At 45.5% G+C, this 14,882-nt stretch overlaps 1 protein-coding gene across 5 annotated transcripts in view; it reads left to right on the forward strand.

Moving 5' to 3' along the window:
- Positions 1-14,882, forward strand: part of epb41a (erythrocyte membrane protein band 4.1a) — a 70,197-nt gene that overhangs the window by 45,342 nt on the left and 9,973 nt on the right. For 4 of the 5 annotated variants that reach the window (XM_076302258.1, XM_076302256.1, XM_076302259.1 and 1 more), the window contains exons 13-15: positions 1,830-2,009; positions 11,324-11,452; positions 12,593-12,697. In XM_076302258.1, the coding sequence (XP_076158373.1) occupies positions 1,830-2,009; positions 11,324-11,452; positions 12,593-12,697 (414 nt within the window). The remainder of the gene's footprint in view (positions 1-1,829; positions 2,010-11,323; positions 11,453-12,592; positions 12,698-14,882) is intronic. The other variant, XM_076302260.1, reaches the window with a different exon arrangement.

Consider the following 14,882-nt stretch of genomic DNA (forward strand, 5'->3'; position numbering starts at 1 on the left):
AGGCAGATGTTCTATGTGCCAGCCAGCGAGCCAGGCAGTGGAGTTACTTTGAGTTCTCCTCCAAGCTCTCCCTCCTTCCTGTTTTCTCTCTCCTTCTCTTATGTCCTCTCTCTCTCTCCTTCTCTTATGTCCTCTCTCTCTCTCTCATGTTGTTTTTCTCTTTCATGCCTGGCTCTCAGTGGCTGTGTGAGCGTTGATTACACTCTAGCTCGAAGATGTCCAAGTTCTTTAATGAATAATCAACAGCCTGGAGAGTTGGGCATCTTTCTTCCCTCCTCTCTCTCTCTCTCTCTCTCTCTCTCTCTTTCTCTCTCACACACTCTCATTTGTAGTGTCCAATTAGGGAACATCAGATGAGGAAGGCGAAGAGGGAGCTGGGGGGTGGTTGGGCATGGAGATGACATACAGCAGCAGCAGCCCTAGAGTAGGAGCGCAGGGGAGATGGGAGAAGTAAAGAACAGTGAACATGTGCTGGCTCGTCCTTACACGAAGAGAAAAGTGGAAAAATGGAGGGATTTAGAATTCTTAGAGAAGATAGGAGAGCTGTATGAACACAAACTATATTGGCCACAAAACTTAAATAGAGAGAGAGAGAGAGAGAGATTAAGATTAGTGAGGGAACATACAGTAGATCAGAGCAGAGGAGAAGTGTGATGAGAGATTTAAGGGCTTCCCCACCATGAAACACTAACTGTGGACCTCAGAGAGAGAGAGAGATAGAGGGAAGAAGAGAGTGAAAGACAGAGGGGATTGGAGGAGAGGCAGAGCGAGAGAAGGCAGAAGCAGATGATTTAAGAGGAGATTTAAGATGTAAACACTCTTGCACAGTGAGAGCAGTAGCTGTTTGGAGCTCAGTTGTAGAGGGGAGTTAATAGAGAGGGAAACCGACATGGGAGAGGACCAGAGATGAGCTTTTATTTGAGAAGGGAGAGAGAAGAGCTTTGAGGACGCGTTTTGTCTGGCTGGTCCATAGAACATCCCCAGAGACTGGCTTTGGTCTCTGGCTTTCTGTGTGTGTGTGTGTGTGTGTGTGTGTGTGTGCCTCATGATGAAACTGTTTCCCTATGTGACGCCACTAACCAGAGCCAGCATCCTAACTCCATCCTCATCTGCAGTGAGCTGAGCTGAGCTGAGTTTGTGACCGCGTGGAGATAACAAGCTCTTCTTTTCTTCATCCCCTCCCTCTCTGGGCCTGGCTCTTCTCCTCTCCTCTACTTCTACACTCTTTGTCCTTTGCATCCCTCCATCTTTTCTCCCCTCATGATTGTTCCGCCTCTCTCTCTCTCTCTCTCTCTCTGGGGTCATCTTCCCTCGGGCTCGGTGTCTCTTCTCTGTGCTTCTGTCCTCTTCATCTCATTTCATTCTCTGCTTGTGTTTCTTATCTTCTCTCTTGTTTACGTTCCTCCCTCACTTTCTCCTTCTCTTTTCTTGCTCTCTGTTTGGTTCTTTCTCTCCTCTCTCTTACATCCGTCTCTTCCCTCCATTCTTTCCTGTTCCATTACTTCCTCTACATCTCGCTCTGTTCCCTTTCTTTGTGTGTGTCTCTCCCTATCTCTTTTCCTCCCTCTATCCCACTATCACTCCATCTCTCTCTTCCCCTCTGTCCTTCCCCTCATTCTCTCCTCTCTCTCTATCTGTCTATCCCCTTTCATAAACTCCCTCTTTCTCTCTTCCTCTCTCTCTCTCTCTCTCTCTTGGCCTTCTATTTCTCCTTTCTCTCTATCTCTCTATTCCTCTACCTAATCCTCCCTCTTTCTCTGGTCCTCTATCTCTTTCCCTCTCTTTCTTGGCCTTCTCTTCTCTCTCCATCTGTCCATCTCGTGTCCCAGGATGTGGAAAAGACCCAGTCGGAGATCATGCGTCACCACACCAGCATCAGTGAGCTGAAGCGCAGCTTCATGGAGTCGGTGCCGGAGCCGCGGCCCAGCGAGTGGGACAAGCGCCTGTCCACACACTCGCCCTTCCGCACCGCCAGCATCAACGGCCAGCTCCAGCCGGGCGCCGACGGGGTGAGTGAAGCAGTTGCACCGCGCCCAGGTGGCAGTCTGTCAAGGGCCGGCCACACACACACACACACACACACACACACACACACACACACACCGTACACACACAGTTATGCACACTCTCACAGACACACACAAACTCACAGGCATAGACAAACACACACACACAAACTCCCACAGGCATAGACAAACACACACACACACTGCATTGTCAGGGTAAGGGAGACACCGAGTCTTACTGCTCCCGCATTCCTCCTACACAGTACCAGCCAGTACCTGCTGGCGCACACACACACACACACACACACACACACACACACACACACACACACACACACACACACACACACACACACACAGTTGGGCCTCAGTCTCCCTTGCTCTCTCTCCAGAGGCTCAGAGTTCAAAGGTTAACTTACTTAAGTGGTGCCAGTGTCAGCAAGTGTCACATACACTACTAGGTCTTATTTAGATTTATTTACTTATTTGTTTTCCCATTGAGTTTGCTGTGCTTGTGGTTACTGCTTGTTTTGTACTCACCATTCCCCTAAATCAATCATCGTGTCACCTCAAATTACGATAGCTGAGACACTGTACTACCAGACATCCATCATTGTGAAGTACCTGTGTCAGATCACAGTGTGGCTAAATCAGTCTGGGTAGCTGCCTGCCAGTAAGAGCCACTGGGTTTAGTGATGCATCATCTACCTGACTGCACTGACCAGCCAGTGCCACAAGGGGGCACTAAAGCTGAAGCTCTCGGTGCAGGTCACGCTTCTCTGTCATGTCTGGATTGTTTAGAGTCAGTGCTTGCTGGAGGGCAAAAAATTCACTGCCGAGACAAATGATTTGCTGTGCCTCCGTGCGTGAGATGGCTTAAGTGGTGAATTCCTTTTTACAGCTTATCCGTGAAGTCATGAAATATCACATGAGGCTTCTTTGCCTATTCGTGAAGTCAATAAATATTGCACATGGCTTGTTGTTTCAGTCTCTACCCTTGACTGCATACAGTGCTGATAAAGATGTGTTTGTAGTTATTTCTTCATCTGAAGCACAATCTGTCCCCTGTGTAGCCTACAGTCAGACTGTGGGCATAAATGACCTGAGGTATTTATAGGAGAGGAAACTGTGTCTGTTTTCTAGTTGGTAAATGAAGAGCTCAGATCTGTAAGAGGATCCTATCTGGGTTGAAAGAAGTTCCCTGATGAGATCAAACCATGCGAAAGCCTTGCATTTGCATTGTGCTGACGAATTCCAGGCTTCATACTGTGTGTGTGTGTGTGTGTGTGTGTGTGTGTGTGTGTGTGTGTGTGTGTGTGTGTGTGTGTGTGTGTGTGTGTGTGTGTGTGTGTGTGTGTGTGTGTGTGAAGTGTGTGAATATCTTATGGCTTTTAAGCAGAGTGTGTTTATTAGTGAACCTGATATATCAATCTGAAAGTGTAATGTGTAAACTGTGTGTGTGTGTGTAAATATCTTAGGTCTTCTAAGCAGAGTGTGTTTATTAGTGAATCTGATATATCAATCTGCAAGTGTAATGTGTAAACTGTGTGTGTGTGTGTGTGTAAATATCTTAGGTTTTAGGTCTTCTAAGCAGAGCGTGTTTATTAGTGAACCTGATATATCAATCTGCAAGTGTAATGTGTAAACTGTGTGTATGTGTGTGTGTGTGTGTGTGTGTGTGTGTGTGTGTGTGTGTATGTGTGCGCACACAGGTGAGATCATCAACCCACTCTCCCTCGTACAGAGCGGTGGGTGGTGTGTCGGAGGTAAACATACTCTAATCTGCTCTCTACTGCTCGTGACTGCTGTACCTGAGACAGAAACCAGTAATAACATCCACCCAAACAGTACCTAACTTTGGGTCAGATCTGAGGGCTACAAGCCCACTACGCAGCAAGGGTACTGGCTTACTCAGGTCACTTCAGGAGCAACCACTGACCTCAAAATAACTTGTCACTTTAGAAACAAAAGTAAAGTGCCCGGTGCAGTGTTATTATAAAGCCCAAGTATACTTCTACAGATGACGCAAAATTGTCATATAGTATGTCTGGTTCGTATGACCTTTCCATGTTTTTTTGTGTTTGTACGGATCTTGCATGCTTCCTGTGCAAAACTAGATGTGTACAGTAGTACAAGGCCGTTCCATTAGGTGGAAAGTACGCACACAGATACGCACGACCGTATGGCCGCACAGCATAGCCGTATGCGCGGAAGAATACTCGTCGCTTTAGAGGTCAGTGGTTACTCCTGCAGTTACCTGGATAAGCCAGTAACCTCACTTCACAGCACAGCCCCATGGCCTAAACGAGGGGTCATACTCTCATCAGATCAGGGCCAGATCCGGCGCAGAGTCAGCTACTATCTGGCAACCCAACCAGAGATCCAAACGTGTGTGGTGTTTCTTTATGGCTATAAAGAATGGAGGGCGCCATAGTGTGTATGGTTGGTTGGCGGGTTTGGAGGCTTGGCCATGGCTTGGACAGACATCACTCAAGGCAGCACCACATCCCCATTGAGCTGTACTGCCTGGCCTGGCTGTCCATACAGAATGCACCCCTGAGATAAGAGCCCGCTCCCCTTCTGCTGTTTCTGCTCTCTAAATGGCTGCTGCCAGCTTGGATCCTCTGCTTCATCTGCCAATCGCATGGCTCAATTTATTTATTTAATATTGTAACTGTTAAGTTTATTTTGTTTGTTTTTAATCACAAAGCGAATCTGCATGCATTATTATTATTAACAATCAATGACTATGATCAAATGATCATACTGGAAAAGAACAAAAAACTAAGACTGAAAAGAAAAGTTTTGAAAATATGAATGAAGGAACGGAGGGAGAAAAACAACCAAAACTGACCCCTGGTCCTCCTTTTCATGTCATTGTCTGTCCCCCTTTTTTCTCTCCCTACGTCTTGTCCTTCCACTGGTTGTCTCAATGTTTTATGTTCCTCTCCCCCCCTCTTAATTCTCTCTTCACTCTTTTTGACCTTCTCTTTGCCTTCCACTTCCTCAATCTCTCTCCTCAATCTCTCCTGTTGTTCTTCTTCTTCTCCTTCTTCTCCTTCTTCTACTCCTTCTTCCTCCTATTCTTCTTCTCCTTCTTCTCCTTCTTCTACTCCTTCTTCCTCCTATTCTTCTCCTTCCTCTTCTTCTTCTAATCTAAGTCCCGTCCTGTCTCTCAGTCACTTCCATGCTCGCCCCCTTGGCCCCCCTCCCCAACTGCTGTGGTGTGTGAGGAAGATTCTGGAAAGGCCCCGCCCTCTCGGGCATCAGTCATTGAGACTTTTAAAACACAGTTCCACTCACAGACCTGAGACCATGTCCCTCATCACATCGCACACAGGAACATGCTCCCTCATCCATACACTACCGGGCAAAAGTTTGGGGTCACTTAGAAATGTCCATTCCACTCCATTATAGACAGAATACCAGCTGAGATCAGTTGCATTGTTTTTTTAATCAGGGCAGCAGTTTGTCAGATTACATTATGTGCTTACATAATTGCAAAAGAGTTCTCCAATGTTCTCTCAGTTAGCCTTTTAAAAATGATATCAGATTAGTAAACAGATGTGCCTTTGGAACATTGGATGAATGGTTGCTGATAATGGGCAATGTAGATATTGCATTAAAGATCAGCCATCAGCCAACAGTTGAGAACCCTTTTGCAATTATGTAAGCACATAATGTAATCTGAAAACTGCTGTCCTGAATAAAAAAACAATGCAACTGATCTCAGCTGGTATTCTTTCTATAATGGGGTGGAATGGAAATTTCTAAGTGCCCCCAAACTTTTGACTGGTATTGTATATAAACACACAGACTTTAGTATGAATTTTCAGATTTTAATCAACATACACACTCACACACACACATGCCATTACTTGGCAGGTGTACGGTGTTGTTACTGGCACAGTCACACTTGAGCACACATGCACACCTGGAAAAGTCACCAGTCTTATACTGTATGATGAAGATAATACGGATGAACACACAGCCAACAACCCCAAACATTCACTAGTTCCCTTTCTTGTCTTTGCACTCTTGAAATATTTAAAGAAGCGCCCATTATGGCTAAACAGAAGAGCACATTATACACATAAGAACACACACGCTAACTAAGGATCTTACCTTAAGTAGTTTACTGCCCAAAAAACACATTGACTGATATTGTGAGACTTACACCATTTCATACCAGTTGTAATCCAGCTCCAAATCAGATCCAAACCAACTGTAATCCAGATCTAGACCAGATCCAAACAATCTTCGATCCAAATTCAAATCAGATCCAAACCAACTGTAATCCAGATCTAGACCAGATTCAAACCAGATCCAAACAATCTGTAATCCAAATTCAAATCAGATCCAAACCAATTTGTAATCCAGATTGAAATCAACTGTAATCCAGATCCAAACCAACTGTAATCCAGATCCAGACCAGCTGCATCATCAGATGTGGATGTATCAGAGATGAGAAGAAGCCTTACCCAGTGGTCGGGCCAGCCCAAACCCAGTGGGTTTTTATGGCATTTCTTTCCCCTCGGTGTTAAAAGACGTTGCACTGCCAATTGGGTTTGCACTACAGGCTCAGTCTGCCAGAAGAAGATGCCTTTGCCAGGGTGTTCTGTTATAGTTGAATGTGCCATAAAAACGTCCCCAGAGCTGAGCTGCGCTAGGCTGGGCTGCGCTGTACTGCTGCTGAAACAGGTGGGGGAGTAGTGGAGTGGGGGGTTCGGTCTGGTCCTGCCACTCACAACAGTTGTCCCTTCCTCATTCAAAAGAACTGCCCCCCCAACACACACACATACACACACACACCCAAGCCTGGAGCTGGAGTTCAAACACTAACTGATTAAACACTTTTTTTTAGGGAGGCTTTACATTGCAAGCTTTACAAGACCTCTCCACACCTCCTCCTACTCTCCCATACTCTCCCTCTCTCCTCCTACTCTCCCATACCCTCCCACTTTCTTCTCTTTCTCCTCCTCCTCTCACCTTCCATCATTCCATCTGTCTCTCTCCACGTCTGTTCATTGTCTCTCTGTCTCTCTTGGTCTCCCGTTGCTGGGCGCAGCGAGGGAGGCGCGGCTTGTTGCCGAGGGGCGGAGAGCAGGTAAGGGTCAGGTGGGGACCTGCCCCAGGTGGGCCACCTCTTCCCCACGAGCTGGTGGAGGTTGAGAAGGAGGATGAGGAAGATTATGAGGATGACAGTGATTACGACGATGATGACTACGATGATGGCTATGATGACGATGGGTATTATTACGAAGACGACAGTGAGGAGGAGCTGTTGTCAAGGCGACACACCATCAGGGTGTCAATCCCAGTGCCTGACGGGGAGGAGGAGAGGCGTGTCTCTCCTTGTCTGCTGTATCCCATGATGCTACAGCAGCCAAATGTTTCCTTCTTGTTGTCTGGCCTGATGGTGATGGCCCTCACCATGTGGTGGCTCATCTTTCTATGACACTCAAAGCAGCCAATCAGAGGCCACTGTCAAACCGCTTCCTCCATTACCAGACTCCCAGAGCCAATCAGAGTCACTTTTAGCCCTCCTCCTTCATTTCCAAAGCCAATTAGAACAGTTCTGGGTTTGTCTCCACATCTCACATCTCTCACCCAAGGATCATCACTTACCAGGACTCTTCCTAATGCACACAGACTTACATTGGGGACGGCTGAGGACAATCTGCTGGGATATTTCTCCCAACGCCTCTGACTAGCTCATCTATGGAGTTGCAGAGAGCACCTCTTTATCAGGATATTTTTGAACTATTTTACAAAGAATAGACTATTTTCTTCACTGGATAATTTGACCAAAAGAGTTTGACTATATGGGGGGAAAAAACAATGATCACGCAAATTATGCTCTCTTCCTTTTTCCAAGTGGATTCTTTGGCAGCAGGAAAATTGTTGTCTTTATAGGCCATACCAGAACTGTGTCAGTAGCATGACACACACACATCATAGAATCGCATAAATATCAAAGACTGTGTTGACAGAAGCAGAAACAGATTTGGGCCTGATTTGGGCCAGATCAGGGAGGCCACACTGGCCACGTAACTGAACCGATGCTTCCCAGAGCCAGCTGATGACAGGGACATTGTCTCACCCACTCACAGAATAGAGCTACTGCTGCACTCAACTGCATGACCACTGTGTTTTAGGTTCAGGCATGGACAAGGCTGCCCCTTTAGGACCCACTCTTCTAAAAGAACCAACAAAAAGAAAAAGAAAAACCACAAATGCTTACTTGAGTTACACTGTAATTGTTTTCCTGTTGGACTTGAATGGCCTTAAACCTGCCTCTGATGTACCTGGTTACCTGTTTACTTGTTTTCCTGTAGTTTAACACTGGCCAATGCCTGTCACTGACCAGTGCCCAACTGTATTAGTGCCACTTAGCCCCGTTCTTTCAACTTGCTTTCAGTTTGCATTGCGGGTTGTTACAATCCGCTGTGTCACTATAGTGAATAACAGAGTGAGAGGGAGAGAGTAGGAGAGAGAGAGAAGAAAGGACAGAGAAAGGATGGAGCTTTGGAATAAATTATACTCGCTGGAACACATTGTACACAACGTGTGAAGTGGGAATCATGAAGTTGGGTGAAACCAAGACAAAAAAAACAAATAAGGGTTGTAAACGGCTTAGGCTGTATGAGTTTACTTCGGGGGTGGTGATGTCAGCTGTCAACACAGATATGCACTCTGCAGTGCAACGTGCAATGTGTACACACACTAATGCACACACACACACACACACACACTCAAATGCATACAGTACACACATAGTCACACACACACACAGACACACACAGACAGACTTGCAAATGGCTTTCTAGTTGTTTGCCATAAGCTATTTAGACAGATACATATGAATGAGAATCTAGCGTTCAGGGATGGTGAATTTGAGGATTATACTGCGAAGCCTCACTAGGATTCAGTCTGCTGTTTGAAAATAAAGTCCAAAACACTTGTATACACATACTATTTGTTTACTCACTTAGAATACCTACAATATTAGAAGCACTTTTGAGGATCTCTTCCACTGGTATTTAGCTTTTTAAAGCTCTTTTTAAAGCTCTATGTGAGTGAGAGAGAGATGGGTCTGAATTGTGATGCTAGGGTAATACACATTTTGGAGCTGTCAGTTATTTCTTTCCTGCCCCTCAGTGGGAGATAAGAATTAATCCAAAACAACATTTTGTGTCTCTATTTGCCCTTATTATTTGGTGCAAACCATAGAAGTAAACTCTCTCGGGGGGAGTACTGTGGCGTAAGAGGCAGCATCCATGCTACATTCAGAGCTGAGTGCCCTTGAGGACCTGGGTTCAGTTCCAGCCTGCAGTGGTCCCCCTCCCTCACATCCTTGTCCCATCTCTCTCCCACTTGTTTCCAGTCCATTTCTGCTGTCTTATGCTGAATAAGAGTCACAAGGCTCTACAAATAAACTGGAAAAAAAGAAGTGAAGCTTTCTACCTACTTTCCTCCATGGTGTGTGTTCAGGCAACGCCTGAAGATAATTGTCCACCTTGGGAAAAGACGTGACCTGATCACTAGTGGCCTTAACTTTGACGTAGCATAGGCCCTTTAGCATGACCCCTTTTGTTTGGACATCATGAAATGGTTGGTGTGACTATTGCCAAAGGCCACCAAGTCTCCTCAGCCCAGCAAGTACAGAACAGGTGCAATTGATCTGTCTAGTCCGGGTGAAGCGTGAGGATGTAGGGCGGTCAGTGTGAAATTGCTCTCTGAAATGCCTCAGTTCTGGGAATGGCTGCAGGTCCTGTCAAGCTTCAAGCATCAGGTCCACTATGCTGTCAATTCCACTGATTTTTCTCGTTTGTTTCTTTTGTTTTGCCTTTTTCAAGCTGTCAGACAGAGTGTGTATTTTTTTTCTGGTGCACTCAATTGGTCTTCACTAATCACTAGGTCTTCACTCTTCCTCCTTCTTCAGAAAATAACACAATACATTGTAACGTTAGGCCATAAAAAGTTTCTCTGTGTTTATTTGTTTCGACTGTTAGATCTGAAATCCAAATTCGTTACTGCGCATACCTTACTCTACTGTTGTATAATCAGAGCCTGTCTCTGCATTCCCTTCACCCATTCCCTAATTAGAAATCCTATCAGAATTGCAGCATTGCATTCTAGTGTGTGCTGCACCCCTTGTTTTTTTTGGGACGAAAACCGCTCCGCGAGAGGCAAAGAACCTTCCGGGCCTTCTAATTAAGCACGCTGCCTCACAGACAAGCCCGGGGAGAGAGTCTCTCAGCAGTGAAAACAGACGTCCAGTGGCACAGCGGCTGTCTCGCCCCTCAGTTCTCCTCTTCCTCTCGCTCCGTAATATCTGGAGCCACTGAAAATATCACGTCTATTGACTTGGGGGTGTCAGAACGTGCCCAAATCAAATTTCACTCCCTCTTGGCTCCACGCCCAGAGATGAAAAGATAAAAATTAAAAAAAAAAGCTGCAGAGAGAAAAAAGAAAATTGAAGAAATGAAAGTGATTTATAACGGCTGTGAATTTGCATAATCTGCATATCTAAGGCGGAGAGTGAGTGGGGGAGAGCGCTAGTAATTGCCTGATGAGGGGGTGCCAGTGGGGAGGCCTAGAGGCTTGATGTGGATGCCTGCACCCTGAGAGATCCCCCCCTACACACGCACTTACACACTCACACACACACTAATAACCCCCCCTCTCCGAAACCCTTTGCAGTGTCAGACACAGTCCTATCCCTGGGGAGAGGGAAGATTAGGCCTATCATCAAGACTCAGTAGTCACTCATGTTGTTGTTTGGACATAGTTTGTACATTGGTAATTTTTGGCGTTAGTAAATTACCTTTTCTACCTTTGCTATGGGGTAAAGATTTATTTTCTGTTTATTTTTCAAAACCTTTCAAGCGTTTACCTAGGGGAGAGGGGGAGGGAGGGAAGGACGGAAGGAGAGAAAAGTAACCGCACACAACTGGCATCCATTTCCTTGCCACTCTCTTAAACAAAATGGGAATAATGAAAGGAGAGTGCTTTATTGCAGAAGGTTTTATGGAGTAAGTATTCCCTTATGTCTGTAAGTTTTTGCCAAAATATTAAAGCCATTTATGAGAGCTCAGCATTGTTTTTCACCTATAGCATATCTCACTGATTGCTTGCCTTAAGTACCCCTCGGAAAGGTTTATGATAATATTGTTAAGTTAGCCATCAGGAGGGATGTGATCAGTGACCTCCTGGCTCTGACGTAAGACAAAGGTGGGTGGAGAGGGTGGGGGACTACAAAAGTAAAACAAGATGGCTCCTCTCACTTAGCTTTCCTGACTCCTCTCTCGCAGTCCCCTGTGGTGAAGACTCAGACAATCACCATCTCTGATGTCACCAACTCCCTCTGCAGGGAGGTGGCCACCAAAGAGGTCCCCATCGTGCATACTGAAACTAAGACCATTACATACGAAGCTGCGCAGGTGAGGGGCATGCTAGAAATTGTAGTCGTATTTACTGATAAGGAATCTGGTCTTAGTCGATGGTAGATTCTAGTCTCATGGGACCAAGAGTACCTTAAGTATTACATGACTTAAGAACACAGTCTGGAGACAACTCATTGAAATTGTGGACCTGAAGCACTCAAGAAGCAAACGCAACAAGGCTATACCTTTACTGTACGTACACACCGCCACCGACTTGAGCTTCCAAAGAGTCAGGAAGTCATTCATTTTCAATGGAAGCCAGCTTCTCTCAGCTGCCAGAAGCGTCAAATTCGTCGGCATCGCGTTTTGGGCGTCTTGAGCGACTTGAGCGTCAAGCAGAAAGTTCAAAGTCAGTCAACTTTATGGTAATGAGCTATGATGCGGTTCAGCGTCCAACGACCAGCAACCAATCGAATAGACGGAAGTATTAAGATAGAACATGATGGAGCATAAAATGCTGTCACGTCAGAGCGGCCAAAGCGTCCAAAGCTTCCCTGTACTTTTTTGACAAGCGTCCTTGACAGAGCGACCAGAGCTTCTATGGAAGCTGAAGTCGGTGGCGGTGTGTACGTACGGGTTTTTCAAGAGTTTAGAACCCAACCTTTCAAATTTCCATCTTCCTTTCAATCCTCCTTTGAGACCACCTTCCGAAGAAGGCATTTGGGTAATTTCAGAAAATCCAAATGTTGTTCATTTTTCTGTGGTTCTCTCCAGATGTATTCCTCTGATGAGTGTGATGACAATGTCTTGACAACTCTGTGAAAATGAACAGCTGTCAAAACCTGGCATTCAATTGTAAAACAACTTTTACACAACAACTTTTTGCATTATCAGTTATTCTGTTCAGGAAAGGACAGACTAATTTTGACAGCTGTTAATTTTCACCAGGTTGTCTTACGATGCGACTGTGCTATGTGACTTACAGTTATTAACTGACCCGATTAGGGTCAGATCTCGTCCAAAGTCAGTCTCGTCATGCTGGTTTCTGTAGCATGGAGGCAGTTCCCGTTAATATCCGAAATATCGATTGAGCTCTGAGTGGAGGACTGTGGGAAATGTAGTGTATTTGACCTTTTGACCTCCAATTGGCTCCTTGTTGCTGATTACACTGCATTCCATTTCACTCCCCTCTTGAAGTCAACAACAGATGCGGTGGCAGAGAGGGATTCTGGGATGCTTTTGAGTGCGCAAACCATCACCTCGGAGACCATCAGCACCACTACCACCACCCAGATCACCAAGGTGAGCCCCACCTGTCAGACAACCACACCCAGGCCCAACTCGGTTCAGCTCAGGTTCCTTCTTCATATACAGAGCCATTAGCATGCCCCATGTAGTCACTAGCGGTGGGACGGTTCATGGAAAAAATCTGAACCATTCGGTTCGGGGCATGTGTGTATCGTACGGTGTGACCTCGGACAGTTTTTTCCCCTTTCGTGTGAGGAGGTGTAGAGTGCTGCGGGTCACGTATAGAAATGGGAAGTGGGAGAGATAACGAAGGCAGCCCGGAGTTGGAGGATGTGCCAGTGTCACATAAGTCTGGTGTGTGGGTACATTTTGGATTTAATTTTACCTATGATGACAGCGGAAAGAAAAGACGTAGAAGTAATCAAAAATATCCACGTTTTCCCGACTTAAATACAGTTGCACGAGTAGTTGATAAAAATGTCTACGGTCACACAAAATGAAACGTGGCGATTTTCCAAGCGAATAAACAGGAGAACTACAATGTGTGGCGCAATAGCACTGGGAGTACTTCGACCTAGCGTAGTAATATTAATTAACACCTAATTGTTGATCCTATCCACCACAGAGTTTAGAATCCATGCTTGATCGACCCCTCAGCCTCCCCCTCCCCTCTGAGCGAGAGAGAGGCACACACACTAGAGATGCACTGATGGGCTATTATTTCAACCATAACTGCATAGCAAAACTTATCATCCATCAGCCATCCATCAGCACCAAAGTTTTTTGACCAATTTTCAAAACCGCACCCACCCACCATCCGCTGGTTGTTTTAATGTAGGCTATATGGGTGATGCAGCGCTGCTGACGTGAGGCTAGAAATCCCTTGCCTGTTCTAGAAAGACTGATCCAATGCAGCAAATATATTAAAAGGCTAAAGTCGTACAGTACATTGGCTATGTTGTAGCCTATCCCCAGAATATCAGCAGCAAACTCAGTCTCTGTCTCGCAAAAAATGTTTTGCCTATTCTGCCAGCTTGTGACAATATATCGTCCAAAATGCTTGATTGCAGGTCAACTAACGTTAGCTAAGTCTTCATTACATCTGGCAACCCAGAAGAGGCTCGCGTCTGGTAGTCTTGAGAACGTTCACCAGTGTTTTGATTTTGGCCTACAGAACATTCTGTAACAATCCTACAAATCGCACCTTTAGGAAGAAATGGTATTCATCATGATAAGAACAAAACTGCAAACAATTCTGAGGTTCAAGAACACCTTTGTGAATCTGCTTAAGAGTTTTCGTAGGACCTTCTTAAGAACACAGTTGAGAAAATTCTTAGGAAGATATTGGTGAATGAGGCCCATTGTTTCTGAAGTTCATTTGCTGAACCCTCGCGGCACTTCAGCAACCTACAGTAGGCTGTGCGGTCGCAGCCCCTTGATCGCAGTTTCCCAAATATTAACAAAGGAGCCCTCACAAAAACTCTCATGTGTGCATGGGAAACGTGTAGTAGACAAATAATAATTAATTTTACTGTAAGGTAATAACTCCAGATCTCAAAAGCCCTCGAAAATAAAATATATTAAAATGAGTGTCCTCACATGAAAGATCTAACGTTCAGTTTCAGTGAGTAAATAGAGAGAAACTAGAGGAGCGTTCAAAATAGGCAGGCAGGAGAGAAAACGGCCATTTAAAGGGCTTGTCACATGCGGTGGCCTAGAAGCAATCATGTATACTGTAGCTTGGGTAGGCTACACTACTGTATGTGTAGACATAAAATATTCCGTAACATTTCAGTCAATCTTTGTCTGCTAAAAAAGAACAAAAGTTCCTGTAGATGGCAATAACACATTCTACTTTTTTGCCAATCAAATGAAAAGCATGTTGAAATCATCAATATCTTCACTCTTGCTGTATCAAAATCTCACCTTTCCTCAGAGATGGTCTCAATAATGGGCTTAAAGTTCTTTCATCAGGAAGCTTCTCCAACACACATATTGCACACTGCCCTCTCCCCACATACACAGCACACTATCCCGTCTCCCCTGTCATCCCCCCAACACACACACCAAGACCCCTGGCAGTTGGGTTAGCCCCTTGAGCCGTGGATCTGCCCAAGGTTTCTTCCTTGGTAAGGGAGTTTTTCCTTGCCCCTGTTGCTCTTGGGTGCTCCTTGTTGGTGCCCCCCCCCCCCCCCAATCCCAATCCTCCCCCACCTTTCTTATGCAGCCACTTAATCTA

Source organism: Alosa pseudoharengus, unplaced genomic scaffold (assembly GCF_046254945.1).
Source record: "Alosa pseudoharengus isolate Yale_2024_CS ecotype anadromous, Long Island Sound unplaced genomic scaffold, YU_APseudo_1.1 YU_APseudo_1.1_scf_23, whole genome shotgun sequence".
Lineage (NCBI taxonomy): Eukaryota > Metazoa > Chordata > Actinopteri > Clupeiformes > Clupeidae > Alosa > Alosa pseudoharengus.